This window comes from Sebastes fasciatus, chromosome 19, assembly GCF_043250625.1.
Source record: "Sebastes fasciatus isolate fSebFas1 chromosome 19, fSebFas1.pri, whole genome shotgun sequence".
Classification (NCBI taxonomy): Eukaryota; Metazoa; Chordata; class Actinopteri; order Perciformes; family Sebastidae; genus Sebastes; species Sebastes fasciatus.
This window is the reverse complement of record NC_133813.1, coordinates 2,107,462-2,126,040: the sequence shown is the minus strand read 5'-3', so window position 1 is coordinate 2,126,040 and position 18,579 is coordinate 2,107,462. Positions and strand designations below refer to the sequence as shown.

Below are 18,579 nucleotides of genomic sequence, written 5' to 3'. Positions count from 1 at the left end.
GAGTACAGCAGCAAAGAGATGAAACTCTTATGTTTTTTTGACACCAGCCGCTGCCGCCATTTTGGACTGAAGACGCTTATTAGATTTATAATATTTTATTGTTCAACACAGGCCATTTTGGAAGAATATGACAATAGAATAGACACTAGAAGTGCACTCGGAGAGCGCAGACTTCCGCCAAGGTATGGCGCTAAAAGGGGTGCCTTGTGCGGCAGTACCAAACGCCAATGGCCGTGACAAAGCGTCGGTATTTGACGCCGTGGGAATGAGAACGGGCTGAGTGAACAGCCAACACATTCTCTCTCCCAACTCGTTAAATACCGCCGCTTGGTCAGTGCCCGACGCACGGGGTACCCCTCTAGTGGTACTTTTGGACGTGTCAGGGATGGCGTGCCAATATACGCTCGTTACATGCATAGTGTCCTTTCAAAATAAACTTCCGTTTTCACAGGAAGTTAGGTCAACACAACCATTTAGGGGTTAAGGTCGTGGTTGACGTCAACTTCAGCGACCCACGGGACTGACGATACCCTCCGCTGCCGAGGGACGCCGACCAAACGGCGGTGTTTGACGAGTTGGGGGTGAGGACGGGTTGGAACAGCATATTCATTTTGTATTAAATGTATTTTCATTACATATTTTATTTCGTATTTAAACTCACCAGATTAAGACATTATGATTGTGCATGTTTAGTTACTTTAGACCTTTGGATGTCAACATGATCTGTGCTGCTGCTGAACTTGAAGCTGACCTTGACATTAGACAAAGTGGCAGTGAAGTCATCTGACTAAAATGTGACTGAACATGAATTTACATGAATTTAGGAAACAGGATGTGTCAGTGTGTGGAGGGGGGGCGGGGTCTGCAGAGTATAAACACAGCTTCTGCATCCATCAGCTCATCCCCAGACCTGGAAACACTGAGCAGCACTGAGCATGCTCTTTGGCTCTGCAGGGAGAAACTGGAAATAACATTTTATTATTATTATTATTATTATTATTATCATCAGTGATCGTTATTAGCAACCATGGCCATCGATAAAGCCAAAGTAGCTATTGGGTTCATAGTGGCCGGGACTCTGACGGTGGTGTTTGGAGTTGTTCTTCTGTTTGTGGGACCAGCGGTGATGAAAGACCAAGTGATAAAGGTACCTTTCATTTATTTATTTATTAATAAGGGAGGTTTCTTCAGAACAATTTCTTGTTTTTTCTTTGCACAAGGCAAAATATTCTACATTGAACAATTTATTTTAGCATTCAAGGGACTTGCATGTTTATAAATCTGCATCTCCAAATAAAACATAAGGTGTGCTGCAGTTTCTCTGCAGATATCTGCTGCACCTTCATAGACACACTCACATGTAATCTATCTTTACGCTTGTTCATTTATTACCTATAATATAAAATCTGTTTTGAGGCGAAGACAAAAATGTGTGCAGCAGGTTTTTCTTGACAAATGCAATAAGGATGCGGAGTTCATTACTTACTTTGATCTAGTTTCACATTTTATGACTTTATTTTTGATAATATTTCTGTGTTTGTTTGTTGATATCGTGTCCCCTTCCTGTCCTCATCTTTGCTCTGTATTTATTCTAACGCAAAAACTATTTTCCACATCTTGGACAATAAAGTTAACTCAAATTTAAAGTAACATTGAGGTATTTTTTACTTGTCTTTTGCACAAATTCCATATGGGTATATATCTTCTGATGCATGCGATCAAAAGGAAACTAGCCAACAATTAAACAAACAAAAAAAGATAATTCGTTCAGGATTGATTCTCAACAGTTTCAAGATGTTTGAATAAATAAAGCTCAATCCTGCAGTACGAGTATTTCCCCACAATAATACTGAATCTTTGTGTCAGAAACACATAGGTGTTTTCATCAGCAGGTAAAGTTTGAAGTACTTGAGTACGTGCACTTACTGTTACTTTATACTGATTAACGCACGCTTCCTTCCAACTGATGTCACAGTGACCTGATATCTCTACGAGTTATCGGGTAGAGACCTTGTAGAGATATCCAGTCACTCTGAAATCAGACCGGTACTCATCCTTTGTAATCTAACGATAAAGACTTGCCTTCTGATCCGTAACTGCACAGGGAGTTATCTTTTATACTTAAAAACATCCTCTCCAGCTAGAGCATGCTCCTCAACTGGAGGAGGATGTGTTGTTGTTTTCATAAATATAGACGCAACTCAACTCGTTCTGCACAGTTTGATCGGTTGATGCTTTCATTCACAGTTGCGAAAGCTCCGAAAAAATCAACCCTGTTACGGAAAATAATTATGTTGCTTTTTCGCCACATAATGTTTGCGTTCTGGTTAAAAGTATTCAATAGTACGTATAGTATTCAATCAACAAAAACACCCCTGCTGTGCCCCCGTTACTTCAACTCTACTACACTTTTAAGGGAAATATTGTACTTTTTACTCCACTGCATTTATTTGATTAATACTTTTCAGATTATTTTACATTAAAAAACATGTGATTATAAAATACGACACAAAAGAGACATTTCCCAAAGAGGTCAAATTATCCAATATTTCACACAAAAAGCTACGAGTCCAAAAAATGGATGCAAATTTGTGTTTTAGAACTTAGTTTCTTCTTCTTCTTCTTCTTCTTCTTCTTCGTCATTAATCATCTCAGGACCCCTCAGATTTATCTGGTGACCCTTTGGAGGGGCCCGACCCCTAGGTTGGGAACCACTGGACTAAACTAGCTAACTGTGTATGAGAACTTTTACTACTAATACTTTAAGTACATTTTAATGCACAATGAGTACCTTTACTTTTATTAAGTATATTTTATAATATTTTTGTAACTTCTATATAAGTAGGACTTTAAATGCATGACTTTTACTCATATTGTAGTATTTTTACATGATTTTATCGCCACATCTACTCCAGTACAGAGTCTTCTTCCACAGCTGTTGTGTAACAGGTTCAATGTGTGTGTGTTTGAGTGGACACCGAGCGGGAACTACGTTTCCCAGAATCCTCTGCGCGGTGGAGGCGTGCCCAGCAGAGTATAAATATGGAGACAACAGCAGCACATCAACTACATCGATCTGACAGATTAAAAACGCCGGCTGGACTCGAGACTATCACTTCAAACCGACAGAGTTTAACTCAGAGAGGTTGTTGTAGTCCTGCAGAGTTAGATAGCTGCGTGTAGTCGTGTAGTTGTTTATCTTTGTGGACATTTAAACCAGCTGCTAACAGACATCAGCTGTCAATAACAAACAATGGCAATCAATAAAGCTAAAGTCGCTGTTGGTTTTATAGTACTGGGTGTCCTCACCGTGTTCTTTGGGACGCTTCTAACCTTTGTGGGTCCAATAATCATCGACGACCAAGTAGTGAAGGTAAGCAGAAGGTTAGCACATTATAACCCGGGTTTAATGTGCTGAGTCTTTTAAAAGTGTGTTCTAATGTGCTGAGTCAGTTAAATGTGTTATAATGTGCTGAGTCAGGTTAGTTTCAGCCTGCAATCACAGCCGAAAGTCTCAAAGGGCTTCAGAGAGCCACGTGAGGATATCAATACATGATAAAAGGCTCGTGCATGCAAGCAAACAGTTAATAACTAATAATATGCATGGACTTCTATTATTTTAAATAACTAATAATATGCATGGACTTCTGTTATTGTTAATAACTAATAATATGCGTGGACTTCTGTTATTGTTAATAACTAATAATATGCATGGACTTCTGTTATTGTTAATAACTAATAATATGCGTGGACTTCTATTATTTTAAATAACTAATAATATGCATGGACTTCTATTATTTTAAATAACTAATAATATGCGTGGACTTCTATTATTTTAAATAACTAATAATATGCATGGACTTCTATTATTTTAAATAACTAATAATATGCATGGACTTCTGTTACTGTTAATAACTAATAATATGCATCGACTAATAATATGCATGGACTTCTGTTACAGTTAATAACTAATAAAATGCATGGACTTCTGTTACAGTTAATAACTAATAAAATGCATGTACTTCTGTAACTGTTTATAACTAATAATATGCATCGACTAATAATATGCATGGACTTCTGTTACAGTTAATAACTAATAATATGCATGGACTTCTATTACTGTAAACTCAAGGTACAATAACAGAGCAATATGTGTAGAGAAATGCAAGGTGGCATGCTCCTGAGGATGTACTGGGGTAAAAATGAGAAATGTAAAAAAAAAATTGTTTTTAAATGTGGATATTTAGCCTGTCATTGGTGGAATATAATGTTAGCTTTATTTGCACAAAAATTAAGATAGATAAAAAAAAAAACTGTAATTAAAGTGCAGGAAATATACACAAAATGCACAAGCAGGCATAAACTAGTTAAAGAAAACAGAAAAAGAACATTGAAAGTACATTTACTCAAGAACTGTACTTAAGTACAATTTCGACATACTTGTACTTGAGTATTTCCATTTTCTGCTATGTTATATTTGTACTCCACTACATCTCACAGGGAAATACTGTACTTTTTACTCCATTACATCTATTTGACCGGTACTTTTTTTGCATAAAAATACAAGATATAAAATAGAAGAAAACACAGTAATGACAGTGCAGGAGATGGACACAAAACACAAAAGCAGGCATTAACTAGTAAAAGAAAAGAAAACAGAAAAAGAACATTGAAGGTACATTTATTCAAGTACTGTACTTAAAAACAATTTTGTACTTGAGTATTTCCATTTTATACCACTTTATACTTCTCTGCTACATAATGATAAAAAATTCTGTTAATTTTGAAGATTTGTTTACCAAGTTACTGGTGTACGCTTTATTATTTTAATAATAAATAAAAATTCTGTACATTTTGAAGATGTTTCACCAAGTTATTGGTGTACGATTTATTATGTTAGTAATAAACAGAAATTCTGGTAATCTTGAAGATTTTTTGGTAAGTTGCTGATGTATGATTTATTATATTAATAATAAATAAAAATTATGTTAATTTTGAAGATTTTGTTTACCAGGTTACTGGTGTACAGTTTATTATTTTAATAATAAAGAAAAATTATGTTAACTTTGAAGATTTTTAACCAAGTGGCTGGTGTACAATTTATTAATTTAATTATAAATAACAATTCTGTTCATTTTGAAGAATTTTTTACCAAGTTGTTGGTGTACAATTTTATTAATTTTTAATTTTATTATAATTTTAATAACAAATAACAATTGTTAATTTGTAAGATTTTTTACCATGTTGCTTGTGTTTGATATATTATTTTAATAATAAATAGAAAATTCTGTTCATTTTTCAGATTGTTTACCAAGTTACTGGTGTTAGATTTATTATTTAAATAATATTAAAAATTCTGTTAAATTTGAAGATTTTCTTTAACATGAATTGAGAAAACATTTGCCAGATAAACTAAATAAACAACGGGTAGTTGCATCCCTTTTAATCTTTATTTTATTTTTTTTCCTCTTTTCTCGTCAGAACACAGTGATCGACCCGAAGAATGAAATGTCCTACACCATGTGGAAGGACGTCCCTGTCCCGTTCTACATGTCCGTCTACTTCTTCAACGTCCTGAACCCTCAAGAGATCCTGAAGGGAGAGAAGCCCATGGTGGAGCAGCGAGGACCTTTTGTGTACAGGTAAACAACGTGAACCATAAAGATTGAAGAGCAGAACACTTTGTCCTGCAACCTGTAAATATGTTGCAAGATGCATTTCCAGCTCCTCTTCGTCTCTTGCTGCTGCCATATTTTTGTCAAATAGGACTATAAATTGAAGCTGTCCTCTTTGTCTTATTGCACCCCATTAAAACGTGGCCTGACCGGCCATAAAGCTGCTGATTTAGTAATGCACAGCTGTGTGTTTCTGCCTGCTTGGCTCATTTTTGGGAACACTATGTGCCCCCACATCTGTACAATATGTAGGCCTATAATTGGCCTATAATTGAATCCCCAGTACCACAGTGGGATGTAGTCCAAAACGTTGTTACATAACTCTTCCATGTGAAAAACTCTTCCAAAAGTAAAAGTAAAAGTTTAGAGGGCTGAACTGTCTCTAAACACATTACAGCATGATTACATCGACCTAGATTTTATGTAATAGAAGAAGGATGTGGTTTTAAAAAAAAAAAAAGTACTACTTGTACATTACTTGTCACTTTCTGCACTCGTGCATGTACCTTTAGAGTAACTTTGAGCTCAGTTAATTCCCAATGTTTAAAGGAAAAAGGCTGCAGATAACGTTCTTAAGTGTCTGGTATAATTCACCTTATTCTTTGCCTGAACTAGGGTGCTTCTGCATTACGTTTTGTTGTGTTTTCACCTCCATTTGGAGCGGAAGTGCCATAATGTTGCTTAGTGTCACCCGTCTCCAGTGTTAATACATCCATGGTTATCATCCTTTACTTGCCAAAAAGCTGTTTTTAAACCTTTAAAAAGCTGTTTTACTAAGTTTAAATAGTTTAAATGTTTTTTTTTTAGGTGAGAATGTAAGTTAGATTTACAATTTGTTTTCAGGTTAACCGAATAAATTTGGAAATTTGCACCAATGTTTTCGCAGCTGCTGGCTGTGTGAGACCAGCCAGTCGGCGTACAAAAGCAAGTACTAAAACAGTGTTTTAGTGATTAATGTCACTGCTAGAAGAAGTAGACACAAGTCCACGCTGCAGGGTTAACCATCGGGTACTTAAAACTACAATAATAAAGTTCTAGCACTAGCTAGAACTTTATTATTGTTATTTTAAGGTGCTATATAAATGCAAGTCCATTTACCATTTACAGTGTAAGACATACACAATACTTGTTAGCAGTTACAGTAACTGACCGTAACTGATTTGTTGATAATAATAAGAGACATATAAAATATCGAATCATCAAGTCAGAGAGGTCAGAGGTTAAGAAAGCTTATCTTATCTAATCTTGTTTTTCATGGTGTGTTCTGTAATAGACTCCTGATAAGGTCAGCTGAATTGGCATTGTAATGTTTATGTGTTTAGGACCTATTTTAGATGCTAATTGTTTCATGAAAGCTGCATTTACTGTATATCCAGATTCTTATATGAATGTAGAGAAGTGAAATGAACAATATTTGTTTTTAAAAGGTTCAAATTTCCAGTTAATTTTTTAGGCATTAGAGCACTAGGGGTGTCACGAAAACAGATCCTTCGCTACCAAATGTGGCGGTACTCGTTTTTCTACAGTACCGTAGAACCGTCAGGGCTCGAGACTAACGTCGTCCTGGGAACGATAGAAAATTTGTTTCCCTGATTATTCTACGTTGTGAACAACAAATGTGTGTTGAAATAGACAGAAGGAGAGCTAGTTAACGTTATCGGAGGTTGTATTGTGTTACATTATGATGCGTTTAAGCTCTATTCAGTAAAAATGAAATGAGAGCTTAAACGCATCATAATGTGTATCAATATACGAATCAATATATAAACTCAGATCTTCTCTAAGAGGAATATGTTCAGATGATTTCAGTAAGAAAATATATCTGTCTGAAACTATAACCGTGAGGGAGACAAAAGTATAATTTTGAATATTTTCTCCTTTTATTCAGAAAACGCATTCAGAAAGACAACATCACATTTCACGACAACGGTACAGTGTCCTACAGGGAGTACAGAAGATACGCCTTTGAGCCGACCATGTCTTCAGGGAACGAGGCCGACGTCGTCACCATCCCCAACATGTTGGTGCTGGTAAGACATTATTACAAATTATATATAACTCACACCTTCTCTACTCCCAATCTTCAGTTTTCACTCACATCTGTGTTTTCAGGGCGCAGCAGTCATGATGGAAAACATGCCCTTCGCCGTGCGTTTAATGATCAGCACCACCTTCAAGACCTTCAAGGAGGGGCCCTTCCTGACCAAGACAGTAGGGGAGCTGATGTGGGGTTATGACAGCGGACTGGTTGATTTCCTCAATAAATGGCTGCCCGGCATGCTGCCCTCATCGGGGAAGTTTGGCCTCTTTGCTGAAGTGAGTGTTTCAAATGTTTTATGTTCAGATTTATGGCACCCGATGTCAGAGAGGTGTCATGGAGGTAAAGAGAAAAACGTGGAGATAAGTTGAGAAGGATGTAGTATATTCACATTTACAAAAACTCCAGAGCTTCGTTCACAACAATTCACAACGTGTTTTTATCAAACGGAATATTCTGCTTCAGTCTATAGTTGGCGTTTAGCCTTTCAAAAACAATATTTTCACTGTGGTCAAAAAATAATCCAAAAATATTCATTAAAGAAAGTCGATTTAGTACAAAAAGACCAACTAATACAACTATTTTGACACTAATACACACACTAATATTATTAGCATTATGCTATTTGTAGAATTAGATTCCAGTGGTGGCAGCGTGGGATTCTTTCTGACTCGTGTGATCCAAACATTTCCAATAACTCCAGAGCGTTGTAAAGTCCAAAAGTCAACATTTATTGAAAAAAGATAGATGTAATCATTTCCAAAATTCACATGTTTTTATGTAACTGAATGTTCTGATTCAATCCATATTTGTTGGCGTTTAGCCTTTCAAAAACAAAATTTTTACTGAGGTCAAAAACTGTTATATTAATTAAAGAAAGTTGTTTTAGTAAAAAAGACTGAATGAATGTCAGAAAACCAAACGCTGTGGTGTCTGGGTTAATAACATCACCCGGCGGCGAGCTGTATTCACATACAGACTGTATCTAGCAAGCCACACATCGCTACTGCGATATGAACCCAAAATAAACAGACTGTGCTGTGATTTAATATCAATTAACGGATCAAAATTATGCTGAAATAACTACATGATGATGTTGATTAGTAAAATGTCTGAATTGATGCTTTGTCAGTTTGTCTGTTACTAAGACGACGAGCAAACAACTTTTAAAATGCTTGTTTTCTGAATGGAGTTTGGATGGATCAGTGCCAGGCTACGCAGCTGTTCCATCAACACTCTACGTAAAGTCATCTAGAGACGTTGTTGTTTCTACACAGAGTTTGGTCCGCTCTCTGTACAGATGTGATGTTCTATCGTAGCTCTGGGTGACCACAGACACATACAAGATTTATTTATCCTCCATTCCTGATTCATGACCTCAACGAAGCGATGCAATGATTTTATGTGTAATCACTTTTGCCTGAGCCCTCTGTGACTCACAGTGGCCACTATTGCTAAATAAAATAGTAACTTTACCAAGCAACATTACTAAATTATGAACTCATTCCACTCTCTGAACTGTGATTTGCTGCTTTTCTTTGTTTGATGTGATTGAATATCTTTTGGGTTTTGGACTCTTGGTCAAACAAACGAGCACTTTTTTTAAAAGATCATCTTGTACTCTGTGGAAACGTTATGTTCATCTCTGTGTTTATTTAGTTCAACAACTCCAACACCGGCCTGTTCACCATTCACACTGGTCAAGACGACATCAGGAAAGTCCACAAAGTCGACTCCTGGAACGGCCTGACGGAGGTGAGGTTTTCAACGTGTTCTTCGTACGTCTTGTCCTCTCTGCATGTGCGTAGAAATGCTCTGCTCAGAGCTATTGACGTAGAATCAAACGTGGAGAAAGACTGCTGATGGAGGGATAGAGGGAGGGGAGGTGGATGAGTCCAACAAACACACAACTTTTAACCAAGAGTTACCTTTGTGATGGGAGGGGCACGTCGTGACTGATGAGACCCGATCAAGAAGCGAACGTGGGTGTCTACGTCGTCGTTTCTGTCCGTCCAGACTTAAACACAACCCCGGGGTTTTAAATCTAAAACGGCGTCAGCAGCGTTTTCTCCGTTTTAGAGGCTCGAAAATGCCGGAGTAGCATGGACACTAGGCATAAACGTAGCAAAACGTATTAGTGTGGATATAGCCTGATTGTCGTCTCTGTTCATAGCTGACCAACTGGAACACTGCTCAGTGTAACATGATCAATGGAACAGCTGGACAGATGTGGCCTCCCTTCATGACCAGAGAGAGCACGTTACCTTTCTACAGCCCCGACGCCTGCAGGTAAAACTCTTTTCTCACTTCTTCTTTCTCTCACGGTTCTTCTTCTTTGTTCATACCTAGAAAACTTGTGTTTTGTTTGTTTCAGATCCATGGAGCTCGTTTACCAGCGTGATGGCGTGATGAACGGCATCCCTCTGTATCGATACGTTGCACCCAAGACGCTGTTCGCCAACGGGACCGATTACGAGCCCAACGAAGGCTTCTGCCCCTGCAGACAGTCCGGTCTGCTGAACGTCAGCAGCTGCCGACACAGTGAGTAAACCTGTCTGTTGTCATGGCAACTTAAAATCTCTCCGGAGCGATGAGAGAGAGAGAAGCAACAAACACAATAATTGTCTATCTTTAATGCACATAGACAAACCATAAAAAGCATCTGGAACACATTCCAGTACCAGGCATCGCCTCATATAAGCAAGCTTCCTCCGCAGCAGGAGATCTTAACAGATGGTTGATCCGGTGACCCCGGGTCAATTCCTGCGTTTCCAGTGTTGTCCTTAGTACCTTCACACAGACTCACACTCTGTCACAACCAGACTCCCAACTTCATTCTGCAGTGTTATAAATTAGTGCTTTCAATTGAAAATATTTAATCACTAATAATTGCGTGATTGTTAATCGTTAACATGTCAAAATCGTCAAATATGCTGCTTTATGCAAATGTACTTATATATTTATTATTGTAAGTCAATGAACAACACAAAACAATGACAGATATTGTCCAGAAGAATGTGAGCCGTGCTCACTTTTACCTTGTTTTTTTTTTTTTTTTACTTGCTTTTACTGCCAAGACCTGCTAAACTGTTTTTCATTGTTTTTCCATGACAATGACAATAACATCTCTAAGTCTAAGACTTTTTATCGACATACTATATACTATGACTTTTTAATATTTTTTTGTGATATACTATATACTATGACTTTTTAATATTTTTTTGTGATATACTATATACTATGACTTTTTTATATTTTTTAGTGATATACTATATACTATGACTTTTTAATATTTTTTTGTGATATACTATATACTATGACTTTTTAATATTTTTTAATGATATACTATATACTATGACTTTTTAATATTTTTTTTAATGATATACTATAGACTATGATTTGTGGTTGGAAACCGGATCACCCGGATTCAACCCAGCAGACAAGGGCCGAATCACTCAGCCACCATGTCGCTGTGGGGAGGAGGGAGAGAGTATGGAGGGGTGATGGTAGGAGGCGACCACGTCACCGTGGGGAGGAGGTTGAAATCACTTCATATAGAGCAGGTAGGGTGTAGGGGGTAGGGGTTGTAGGGTGTAGGGGGTGAAATCACTTCATCTAGAGCAGGTAGGGTGTAGGGGCTAGGGGTTGTAGGGTGTAGGGGGTGAAATCACTTCATATAGAGCATGTAGGGGTTGTAGGGTGTAGGTGTAGGGGGTGTAGGGGTGTAGGTGTAGGTGGGTGTAGGGGTTGTAGGGGTTGTAGGGTGTAGGGGGTGTAGGGTGTAGGGGGTTAGGGGGTGTAGGTGTAGGTGGTGTAGGGGGTGTGGGTGTAGGGGTTGTAGGGGGTGTAGGTGTAGGGGGTGAAGGGGGATAAATCACTTCATATAGAGCATGTAGGGGTTGTAGGGTGTAGGGGGTTAGGGGGTGTAGGTGTAGGTGGGTGTAGGGGTTGTAGGGGGTGTAGGGTGTAGGGTGTAGGGGGTTAGAGGGTGTAGGTGTAGGTGGTGTAGGGGGTGTGGGTGTAGGGGTTGTAGGGTGTAGGTGGTGTAGGGGGTGTAGGTGTAGGGGGTGAAGGGGCGGGATGGTCAGAAGGGGGATGGGGGAAGAATGTGGAGAGAAAGGATGCTACTTCTCTCTCCTCTCTTTCTCCTTCCTCTCCTTCTTCTCCCTTTTCAAGTCCTCCTTCTCTTTTTTCTCCAGAGCCTCCTTTTCCTTCTTCACTCTTTTCAACTCCTCCTTCTCTCTTTCCTCCCTCTCCTTCTTCTCTCTCTTCTCTCTTTCCTCCCTCTCTTTCTTCTGTCTCTTCTCCTCCTTCTCCTTCTCCACAATCAGCTTCTTTAACTCCTTCTTCTTGGCATTCATCTCCTCCGCGGTCATCTTCAGCGCTCCCAGGTCAAGTTTCTGGTGGAGCTCCTGGAGGCAGAGGAGTTGTGCCTGGAGGTCTGTGGTGGTGTCGGTCTTGAGCCGGATCTGATCTTCCAGAGCGGCGAGTTTCGTTGTCCACTCGGCCTCGCTCTGGAGGAGCTGCATCTCCTTCTTTAGAGTCAGGACTTCCAGAGCCATCTTGGCCGTCGTCAATCCGGTGATCAGATCATCCTTTTCCAGGACGACCTGGCTCACCTTCCTGTCCGACTCGTCCTGCAGAGATTTGACCATCAGATTCTTTTGATCAAGTGCAGATTGGAGCTCTCTCTCACAGGTCTCTCTGATCTCCCTGTTCTCCTCCTTCCAAGCTTCACAGGCCTTTTCACACTTTTCAGTCCAGCCCTGGTTGACCATCAGGATCTCATTCTGCTTTTCAAGCAGACTTTGACTGAGAGAGTCGGTCACCTCCTGTTTTTCCTGCTCCTTTTTCTGAACCTGTATCAGGATCTTGTTCTTCTCCAGCTCCCAGCAGGACTCCTTGGCGGCCATCTGCTCCCTCAGGGCAGCGTTTTCGGCGGCCAGCTCAGTGTTGTGCTGGTGAGAGTCCTTCAGCTGATTGCTGGTAGTCTGTTTGACCATCACGATCTCATTCTGCTTTTCAAGCAGACTTTGACTGAGAGAGTCGGTCACCTCCTGTTTCTCCTGCTCCTTGGTCTGCAGGTCGCTCTGAACCTGTATCAGGATCTTGTTTTTCTCCAGCTCCCAGCCGGACTCCTTGGCGGCCATCTGCTCCCTCAGGGCAGCATTTTCGGCGGCCAGCTCAGTGTTGTGCTGGTGGGAGTCCTTCAGCTGATTGCTGGTAGTCTGTTTGACCATCACGATCTTGTTCTGCTTTTCAAGAAGACTTTGATTGAGAGAGTCGATCACCTCCTGTTTCTCCTGCTCCTTTGTCTGCAGGTTCATCTGAGCCTGTATCAGGCTCTGATCTGAGCTGTTCTTCTCCTGCTCCCAGCGGGACTCCTTGGCGGCCATCTGCTGCTTCAGGGCAGCGTTTTCGGCGGCCAGCTCAGTGTTGTGCTGCTGGGAGTCCTTCAGCTGATTGCTGGGAGTCTGTTTGACCATCAGGATTTCATTCTGCTTTTCAAGAAGACTTTGATTGAGAGAGTCGATCACCTTCTGTTTCTCCTTCTCCTTGTTCTGCAGGTCGTTCTGAGCCTGTATCTTGATGGCTCTCTGAGCCATCAGGATCTTGTTCTTCTCCAGTTCCCAGCAGGACTCCTTGCCGGCCATCTGCTGCTTCAAGGCAGCGATTTCGGCGGCCAGCTCAGTGATGTGCTGGTGAGAGTCCTTCAGCTGGTTGCTGGGAGTCTGTTTGACCATCAGGATTTCATTCTGCTTATCAAGAAGACTTTGATTGAGAGAGTCGGTCACCTCCTGTTTCTCCTGCTCCTTGGTCTGCAGGTCGTTCTGAACCTGTATCAGGATCTTGTTCTTCTCCAGCTTCCAGCAGGACTTTTTGGCGGCCATCTGCTCCCTCAGGGAAGCGTTTTCGGCGGCCAGCTCAGTGTTGTGCTGGTGGGAGTCCTTCAGCTGGTTGCTGGGAGTCTGTTTGACCATCACGATCTTGTTCTGCTTTTCAAGAAGACTTTGACTGAGAGAGTCGATCACCTTCGGTTTCTCCTGCTCCTTGGTCTGCAGGTCGTTCTGAGCCTGTATCTTGATGGCTCTCTGAGCCATCAGGATCTTGTTCTTCTCCAGCTCCCAGCGGGACTCCTTGGCGGCCATCTGCTGCTTCAAGGCAGCGATTTCGGCGGCCAGCTTGGTGGTGTGCTGGTGAGAGTCCTTCAGCTGGTTGCTGGTAGTCTGGAGGAGTTGAACCTGGAGGTCAGGGTTTTGCTTGTCTTTTTCTTTGAGGTCCCTCTGGGCTTCCATCCTGATGGTTCTCTCTGACCTGAGAGCGTTCAGGATCTTGTTCTTCTCCAGCTCCCAGCCGGCCATCTGCTCCCTCAGGGCAGCGTTTTCGGCGGCCAGATCGGTGACCTGGTGAGAGTCCTTCAGCTGGTTGCTGGGAGTCTGGAGGAGTTGAACCTGGAGGTCAGGGTTTTGCTTGTCTTTTTCTTTGAGGTCCCTCTGGGCTTCCTTCCTGATGGTTCTCTCTGACCTGAGAGCGTTCAGGATCGTGTTCTTCTCCAGCTCCCAGCCGGCCGTCTGCTCCCTCAGGGCAGCGTTTTCGGCGGCCAGCTCGGTCACCTTCTGTTTCTCCTGCTCTTTGTTCTGCAGGTCGTTCTGAGCCTGTATCTTGATGGCTCTCTTAGCCATCCGGATCTTGTTCTTCTCCAGCTTCCAGCAGGACTCCTTGGCGGCCATCTGCTCCCTCAGGGCAGCGTTTTCGGCGGCCAGCTCAGTGTTGTGCTGGTGAGAGTTCTTCAGCTGGTTGCTGGGAGTCTGGAGGAGTTGAACCTGGAGGTCAGGGTTGTCCTGTCCTTTGAGGCCCTTCTGGGCATCTTTCCTGATGAGTCTCTCTGACTTGAGATCCTTCAGGATCCTCATCTTCTCCTCTTCCCAGCTGGAATCCTTGGCGGCCATCTGCTCCCTCAGGGCAGCAATGACTGAGGCCTGCTCAAAGTTCTGTTTTCTGAGATACTGCATCTCCTTGCTGGGAGCCTGCTGGGTAGCGGCTTCAACCAGCTCTTGGTTAAGTGACTGAAAGACACAAATGTAAAAGTTGAGAAAACAGTCCCGTCCTAACGTTGGATCACACAAAGAGACAGCTGAAAGTACTGAAGCCAACTCCATCTGCTTCTAAAGAGCACTGTGAAGCTACTTTTTCTGAAACACACTGATTCAGTTGGTCACAAGAGTCTAGCCAAGTTCAGCCTCACACCACAGAATCACATCTTTCTACTGTTTCCTTTATACTATACACACAGAACACCATTTATACTGTCAATAACTTCAGTTTCAGATCAGTTTTTTGGAGATCAGGTTGATCTAAAATCTTTTGGTGAAGCTTAGAATATGTTTTCAGTTCTGGTTTTTGTTAATTTAAGTGTAAAAAACAGCCCTGTTTTAGTCCACATACGTATCTTATACTGCTCATGCATTTGTCAAAAGTTTAGACAAAAGATTAAAAACCAGATGAAACTGTGGGCTGGCCTAGATCAGTGTAACGCTGAACAAAGTGTGTTTAAAGGCCTAGATCAGTGTAACGCTGAACAAAGTGTGTTTAAAGGCCTAGATCAGTGTAACGCTGAACAAAGTGTGTTTAAAGGTGTCTGGCTGAGAAGATCTCACCTCGTTTCTTGAACGGACGATCTTCTCCATCGTAGCACAACGGAGGTGTTAGTTGTGGTAACGGAGTATAATACAGTAGTAACGCTGTACGGAGTATAATACAGTAGTATTATACGAGGACAATACAGTAGTAACGCTGTATTGAAGTAGCTATAGCAGGTATGTAGTAGATTGACTAACTGTCGCTCTGATCACACGCTCTGTTATCACTGAGAGATGCTTCTCTGGTGAAGGTTCGACTATAACTGAGTTGTTAGACTGCGGGAGCTTCTACTGGTGCACACACAACATTCTAGTGACTTTATGATGTCACTAAGCCACATTCTGTTCAATGTGATGTCACTAAGCCACATTCTGATGTGATGTCACGTTTCAGAATGTGATGTGATGTCACGTTTCAGAATGTGATGTCATGTTTCAGAATGTGATGTGATGTCACGTTTCAGAATGTGATGTCACACTGCACTGTGGTCACATGACTTCTCCAGACTGAAAAACTGCAAAATGGAGGTTTCTAAAAGTTTTTTTTTCTTTATTTTTTCATTATCTATATATAAAAGTTCAATACAGTAGATTCATAAACATGTTCAGATTTTATTTGTTACAAAATAAAATTCTGCAAATATTTTTTACAGTATAAAATAATATAAATTATACAGCAAATAAAATATAAGGAAAGAAAAAGATGAATAAAAACAAATAACAATAAAACTATTTTGTTAAACAATTGGAATAAAGGAGGTGCTGAAAGTCGACCTGCCCAACATGGCCGATGATATAAAGTCCTCTGAGGGTCTCTCAGTGTTTCAATATGAAATATTACACCCTCTCTATTCTACATTTTTATTAAACACAACAATGCATGTATTTTACAGTAAAGGCTTCTTGGTTCCTATAGCAGACGACCGTTGACCCCGCTCAACCACTTCTTCATGTTACTTCCATCAGGGATCCAGAACCGGGTCGAGACACTAAAAATGGGTTTAACATGATCAGAGATATAATCGTCCATGAGGACGGCTCGCCTTGTTGTAAGGTTCTATATCGTTTCCACCACAGAGGAACCTCGACTCTGAGCTATTCAATTCATGATATTGGCCAAAACCAGCGACTCCCATCTGGTCATTTTCTAACATAATATATATAATCACAATAACATTACATATATAACGTGATGAATTTAGTCTCCCACCCCGAGCCTCCACACCTTCAGTGCCCATTGAAATGGATGGGAAAGTAATCAGTGTTTTTATTATTGTTAATCTTAAAAACTATTATCTGGACAATGAAAGGCTAAATAAACACGTATCCATAAAGCTGTCCTTAGATATCTGTAAAATCCAACAACTGTGTCGTTTACTGTACATGTGTTCCACTTATGTGACGATCTTTGTTCCTTGAATGTTTTTAAGGGTAAATCCAAAACACAGAGGCAATCCTAACAAAAATAACAAATATCAGTCTTGACCGACATTTAAGATTTGAAGTCTTTAAAAAAAAAAAAGACACAATTTTGTAGTTTCAATAATGCAAAAATAACACCTAAATAACAGCAAAAACAAAATAAAATTGTTATTTTAAACATCGGTATCGGCCCAAAACTTTGTAATCGTCACTTCCCTGCTTTTCAGAGGCCTGGAGATGTTGAATGATCCAGTAATTCAAAAGCAAAGATTACATTTACTAAAAAACTTCATTTTATGCAGCAGAAATTTGTTTACAACTTCTTCTGGTTTAGACACCTGAGATCTGGAGAAACGTTGTGAGTGAACTAATTATTCTATTTATTTTTCAATTCTCCAGACTCTCCGGTCTTCATCTCTCATCCTCACTTCTTTAACGCCGACCCGGTGCTGCTGGACTTCGTTCAGGGTCTCAATCCAACCGAAGACGAGCACGGCCTCTTCATCGACATCCACCCGGTGAGCACGCACACATCTATGGCCTGAAAAGAGTTCTTCTAGGTCCATCAAATACAAACTAAACAAATCTTGGTGGTGCCAAAAGTCCAATACACATTCATGTCTATTTATTACATAAGTTCATCTTCTTCCCTTTTAACTTAAAGGTCCCATATCGTGCTCATTTTCAGGTTCATACTTGTATTTTGTGTTTCTACTAGAACATGTTTCCATGCTTTAATCTTCATAAAACACTTTATTTTCCTCATACTGTCTGCCTGAATATGCCTGTATTCACCCTCTGTCTGAAACGCTCCGTTTTAGTGCATTTCAACAGAATTGCAATGGAATTGCGTTGCTAGGCAACAGCTTGTGTATATGTTTACTTCCTGTCAGCTGATGTTATTCATATACACTTGCCACAAGAAAATAAACTGCAACACATTTTAGAATATTTATGTTTAAAACTGTGAAATGGTCTAGATATAAAAACAGTTTTATATCTATGATCTATATATATATTTTGTATATTTGTGACATCACAAATGGACAGAAATCCTGACGGCTTGTTTCAAAGACACAGTTTCTGAATACATGGTGTGTGTATTTCTCTGTCAATACTTTCACAGTATTTATATTACACTTAAACCTGCTTTATAATATAAAAGCCATGAAAATCTCACTATTTTACAATATGGGACCTTTAAATATAAATTACTCTGTGGTTTGACATTTCAACCATTATGTCTTTCCATGGACAGATGCATGGACATGATTTCAGTAATTTAGTTCTACGTTTTCAAAACAGAAATCCTTAAAATTAGAAGTAAACATGAATCATTCTTACACTAAATTTATGTTGGTATTTTCCCACGGAATTTAAAATTCTATATATAAAGATAGATGCTTTATTTCTTTAAATTTCTATAATAATTTATTATTTTATCACATCCTCTCCAACAATTTGTTGCTCTACATATCTACTCCTAGTTAGTGGTATTTAGATTAATAAGCTTATTTTTACAAATCACATCTGATTGGTTACATTAATTATTATTATTATTATTATATTTATTTGTATGCGTACGCCCCCGAGGTCGAGACGAGTCATCAAAAATGTTTTACCGGAAGAGGAAAGAGGTATTTTGATATAAAAACACTATATATATATATACACACACACACTTAGAGATACCAAGAGACAACTGAACAGTTAACACTTGGAAGATGTAGTTTACGAGCCGTGTTATCAGCTGAAGGCTTTACAGGAACTTGCACTTAGAAAATACTGCGATTTAAAGAGCGGA

At 40.0% G+C, this 18,579-nt stretch overlaps 1 protein-coding gene across 6 annotated transcripts in view; it reads left to right on the top strand.

Moving 5' to 3' along the window:
- The first annotated feature begins 907 nt into the window (after positions 1–907).
- scarb1 (scavenger receptor class B, member 1) overlaps positions 908–18,579 on the top strand; it is a 33,429-nt gene continuing 15,757 nt past the window's right edge. For 4 of the 6 annotated variants that reach the window (XR_012591710.1, XM_074618442.1, XM_074618443.1 and 1 more), the window contains exons 1-8: positions 3,028–3,373; positions 5,482–5,642; positions 7,564–7,705; positions 7,788–7,991; positions 9,373–9,468; positions 9,887–10,002; positions 10,088–10,254; positions 17,175–17,293. Coding sequence is in view for 5 of the 6 variants with exons in the window: in XM_074618442.1 (XP_074474543.1) it covers positions 3,254–3,373; positions 5,482–5,642; positions 7,564–7,705; positions 7,788–7,991; positions 9,373–9,468; positions 9,887–10,002; positions 10,088–10,254; positions 17,175–17,293 (1,125 nt within the window). In the remaining variant the exon portion in view is untranslated. Of the gene's footprint in view, positions 1,148–3,027; positions 3,374–5,481; positions 5,643–7,563; positions 7,706–7,787; positions 7,992–9,372; positions 9,469–9,886; positions 10,003–10,087; positions 10,255–17,174; positions 17,294–18,579 lie in introns of those variants that run through there. The other 2 variants (XM_074618444.1, XM_074618441.1) reach the window with 1 other exon arrangement.